Consider the following 5,020-nt stretch of genomic DNA (forward strand, 5'->3'; position numbering starts at 1 on the left):
ACATTAGCTACCTGGAATTTTGTTTTTGCAGGAAACATCCCACAACAACAAAAGTATTTGATTTGCTTAGAGAGTTACTTTATGGGCAGTAATACCATCTAACTTTTTCCAATTTTTTTTTTTAAATCTAAGAATGATAAGAATGCTGCTTTTCTTCTGATGGAAAGTGACAGGCTAATCATCAGTTTACCCAGAGTGAAGTGGACAGAAGTGGCACTGACCATGGCGTCTCAGCTTCAAGAAAAATGTATTGCATTTATTGTAGAAAACTTCTCCAAGATTATTCAGAGTGAAAATTTTGCTCTTCTCTTACAGGTACTATGTCTAAAATTGTATCCTATATTTAGTTCCATCTTTGTGTTCTGATTTCAATTATGTAAGCGCTTTTAAATGCAGGTTGCTTTTGATTAAATTAATGTGATTTAAATAAACTCCATGGCAGATGGCATGTTTACATAGGATTTAAGACAGTGATGGACAGGATTTTTGGCTCACAAGATGAGAAAGGCGAGAGGAACAGGTTTGAGTGCCCTGGCAAGGCACAGTGTAATTCTGGCCAACTCTAGCCCTCCCTCAGCAAGCCACATTTTAGAAACCAAAGTCATAAAGATACTCTTCTGGCCAGTAATACAATTATGGTCCATGCAGAATTCTATGTCTTATTGGGAAGCTACTTTCTCTAAAATTATTCACGGAATAAATAACTCCTATTGTTTATTTCTAGATTCTGTATTTAGGGCTATGTTGGCTTTTAAAAACTGTGTATATGCATATATGTGGATTTTTTAACAAAAGAAAGGGAAAAGACAAATATCTCTGGTTGACTTCATACAGCTAGTTATAATGATCTGTTAACGCCAGACTTTCACATATCTTGTGCATTTTATATGTATTCCTCTTAAATATTAATTTCTGTATTTTATAGTCACAAGCAATGAGTAGCACAGCTGATCTGTTGGACACAATTTTCAAAGCAATTGAAGAAAATATCACCACTGAAAATAGTTGCTCTCTTCTTATGGCTCTGGACACATTGCTGAACTCTGACAGTACAAAGGAAATGGTACTGAATGTAATGAAATTTATTAAAATAATGCAATATTTGAACTAAGATTTTTAAATGAATGTGCATTTTAAATGTTGCATGGGTCATTGAAGCTAGGCAGTGGATACCTAGGGGTGGATTAAGATCTCTACTTTTGTATATGTTTGGAATTTTTTATAATACTAAATTTTAAAAATTCCATTTGTCTCCAAATGGAGTTTTTATAAAAGTTTAGAAATTGGCACTCTGGCTGGGTAATTTTAAATGTAGTGTGACACTTAGCAATATTATTTGGCACAGCATAACTCTAGTATTTCTCCCTGGTCCTACAGTAAATTTTCTAGGTATAAAATGTATATTTTAGAGTTTTTAATCATCAGTGTCTTTTATTTTTATAATCTTAATTTTTCTTTTCAAAAAATCATATTTTAAAATTAGGCGGTGAAGCAAAATTAAAATATTTATTTTTAAGTACAGTTAATCAGTGGCCATTAATTAGGTCATTACAAATTATTGGCATTCTGTATTCAACAAAAATGGTTTTTAATATATATCATATTTATTACTATTCCATAGAGCATTTGACCTTGTAATGTCATAGTTGATATGAAAAGGCTGCAGAAGGTGTTCATATCAAGGGCATTGGTGTTTTAAAATAACGTTTGGTTGAAAAGATGAGATTTTTTAGCTTTGTGTTCATTTATAAAATTTTGTTATTAATGAGTAAGCCTTCATAAATAACGTATACCCAACGATCTTAAAAATCTAAATGATGACATCATTGATCTAGCTTAGGAGTAAGTAGATTCTGAAAGGAATAATGACTGGTTGCTATGACAATGTGGCTCTCACCAGCTGCTGATTTGTTGCTTGAACACAGGGTTTTACGTGCAAGATCCAGGCTCTGCGTGATAAGCTGTGGATCTTCCTGGTTCAGTCTTTCTATGCTGTTCGTCACACAGAAAGCTGGAAGCTGATGAGCACAGATGATCAGCAGAAAATCCAAGCAGGTACGTTAGCCTTGAGATATTTCAATTCTTATGTAATGATCGTTGTGACAGCAGATATTTTGAGGGCATTCTGATAAGTGGAAAGGTTAACATTTGTGTGCTTCTGTTGGATAATAGGATGCTAACTGAAACTGGTGCTCATATGTTTAGGCAGTTTTAATAAATCATGCTTTTTAGCTGTTCTTAGAAAATGAAACTAATTTCCTTTATAAATATATATCAATTTTTAATCTTACTATACATTAGCAAGAATGTTCTAGGCAAATTTGCTTGCAGGCATTCTTGTGAAGAGATTAAAAGTGTAAGAAAATGTAGCCCACATAGAACAGAGTATCAACATACTTTTTCCTCCTTTTTAAATATGTTTTGTCATAAAGCTTTTCCATCTTTTTCGTAAGACACGCTTTCTTGTGGTTTTGCCTGGAATAGACGGCTTTATTTCACAACTGATTGGTTCAGTGATGTGCAGTGTGCTATTGCGGACTGTCCCTCAGGAGCTGCACAGTGGTCCGTGACATTTAATACGTGTCATCTGAAACATTAGCATTAAACAAAAGATGTATATTTTTCAGAACATGTGTTTAAAAATATATATCAAAATAAAAATTCAAGGGTGTGGAACTAAAAATGGCTTCATGAGTATTTTTGGGTTAAAGCAGGTGCCTTAGAAAAAATATTGGCGTATTCAGTGTGTATAGTTTTTACAACATTTTAAGAGACTAAATTTTATGAAGCAAACATTTTAGTACTGTAAAACATGGAAGCCATATCTGTTAAAATATATTTTGAGAATGCATAAATATGTTAAATTCTTTAGTGGTATCATCAGCATAGGATCTGCTTTTACATTATGAGCATTACATGATAGTGTAGCTAGATGTGATATGAAGAGCACTTTTCAAAAAAATTCCATTACTTTAAACAAAAATTATGAGAAGAAGGTCTTAGAAATTGGACATTTTTTTCCTTGTGACTCTTTCTCTGCTGATTTTTAAATGTTTTATTTTTACAAAATGTATGTAATGTGAAGTAACAAGATAAGATCAGCATCCTTCAGTAGGTGTCTTTCAGCGCACTCCTGGTTAGTAGGAAACTTTGTGTTTCTCTATTTTAGAGGATTTCATTGTTAAGTTGAGCTTCAGTGTTCTTTAATTCTTCAAAGTGCTAATTAAAAATACATGTAAATACCCATATTTAAATAAAATGTTATTGGTAATCCAACTATCCAACTAATCCAACAATCCTTTTTGAATTGTCAAAAAGGACTTTTCATTCTATTACATTGAGTCATTGTAATAATAATGTTTTAATCTTAAATAAGTTGAATTATAATGAGTCCTGACTTATGCATGATTACTTCCTCGGGAAACCCAGATAAAGGAATAGTTCTGGGTTGTCTGTTACTACATTTCGTATGTCATAGTTGAGTTACTGACCTTGGGGTGAAATTTTTTATTTTATTTTCTTCCTGTGTATTATTGTGCAGAGTCATTTGCTTAGTGCAAATCAGTCCTGTAGTGCCATTTTCAGGATCCTGCTTTGTCTTATAGCACATATCCTATAGAACAGAGATCATGGAAGATGCATGGTAGTTACAGATAATTTAATGTATTTTTTATTAGCTGATTTAATAAAAATCAAATAATTTTTGGAGATTACATATATTTCTTCAAAATAATCTTAAAGCCCAGTAACCGTCAAAAGAAAGAAATACATTTGCTAAACTATATTTGTAGCTCTCATATCATTATTCCAGCCTACATATTTTCCTGACATCATTCACATTCTTATTTGAATAGCGTAGACATAAGTTCTGCAATAAATTCCCATATAAACCTAACTTATAAAATGAATTTTTATTTAATTATAAAAAGAATGATATTTTGAAGATTGTTTCTTGTTTTATTTTCAATAGAACCTTATTTTTTTCTTTTCTCTTTCCTCTTTCCTCATTATATATATCTGCAAAACCAGAAAATATTTTTAACTTCAGAGTATTTTTACATTTAGTATAAACATTTTCTCATATTTAATAGCTTGTAGAATGTTACCTTTGCCATACTCTGTAATTTTTTCTAATTTGGAAAACTAAATGAAACCAATTATCTAAAATGTCAACGGTTTGAGAAAATTCTCATGTTTTTGTAAATGTATGAATCTTCTCTGTGAGATTATACAGTTCTTATTTATTAATTTTAATAACATAAAACCTAGGGGCCAGAGAGTCAGATAGAAAATGAGGTTCTTTTTAAAAAAATCTAAAATATAATAGGGAGTCGTTTTGTATACTAGATTGGTTTCAGGTTTATTAAGTTATTTCCATTAAAATATGACTTTTTTTCTGCTGACATACTATTTTTCCTTTACTTCTAAGGTGTAATAATGTTCCCTATAAAAATAAATTGCTGTTTCTTTCTACAGCTGCATTCGACAAAGGTGATGATCGAAGACTTGGCAAAAAGCCTATATTCAGTAGCTCACAGGTAAACTTTCTAAATTTTATAGGTACAAATGAAAAAGATAACAAATTATTTAAAGTTTATTTTATATTTCAGAAAAAGTTTTAAAAATCTGTTCATTAATTGAAGCTGTTTCTTAATGGAAAATTTTTCTAAATCAAGTGAACATTTAATAAATGTTTTAAAGTGAATTTTTTATGTCCAACTGGCACTGGAAGTATGTACCTTTTTCATTTCCTTGAAAACCTTTTTGGCAGCTAACAGAGCTATTTTAGTCTGTTGGCAGTTGTTTAGAACTCTAGACCTAAATTCAATGTCTTTTTTTCTAATTAGCCTACTTCTTAAAAAAGAAGATTTTAGGCCGGGCGTGGTTGCTCACGCCTGTAATTCCAATACTTTGGGAGGCCGAGGTGGGTAGATCACCTGAGGTCAGGAGTTCGAGACCAGCCTGGCCAACATGGTGAAGCCCCATCCCTACTAAATATACAAAAATTAGCTGGGCATGG

General features: G+C 31.7%; 1 protein-coding gene across 1 annotated transcript in view; it reads left to right on the top strand.

The window, feature by feature from the left end:
* Positions 1-232: 232 nt before the first annotated feature.
* KIAA1107 (KIAA1107 ortholog) overlaps positions 233-5,020 on the top strand; it is a 17,980-nt gene continuing 13,192 nt past the window's right edge. The window contains exons 1-4 of the mRNA XM_011939971.1: positions 233-315; positions 926-1,063; positions 1,926-2,055; positions 4,477-4,538. Coding sequence (XP_011795361.1) covers positions 935-1,063; positions 1,926-2,055; positions 4,477-4,538 — 321 coding nt within the window. The 5' untranslated portion in view covers positions 233-315; positions 926-934. The remainder of the gene's footprint in view (positions 316-925; positions 1,064-1,925; positions 2,056-4,476; positions 4,539-5,020) is intronic.

Source organism: Colobus angolensis, unplaced genomic scaffold (assembly GCF_000951035.1).
Source record: "Colobus angolensis palliatus isolate OR3802 unplaced genomic scaffold, Cang.pa_1.0 Scaffold186, whole genome shotgun sequence".
In the NCBI taxonomy this organism is placed as follows: domain Eukaryota; kingdom Metazoa; phylum Chordata; class Mammalia; order Primates; family Cercopithecidae; genus Colobus; species Colobus angolensis.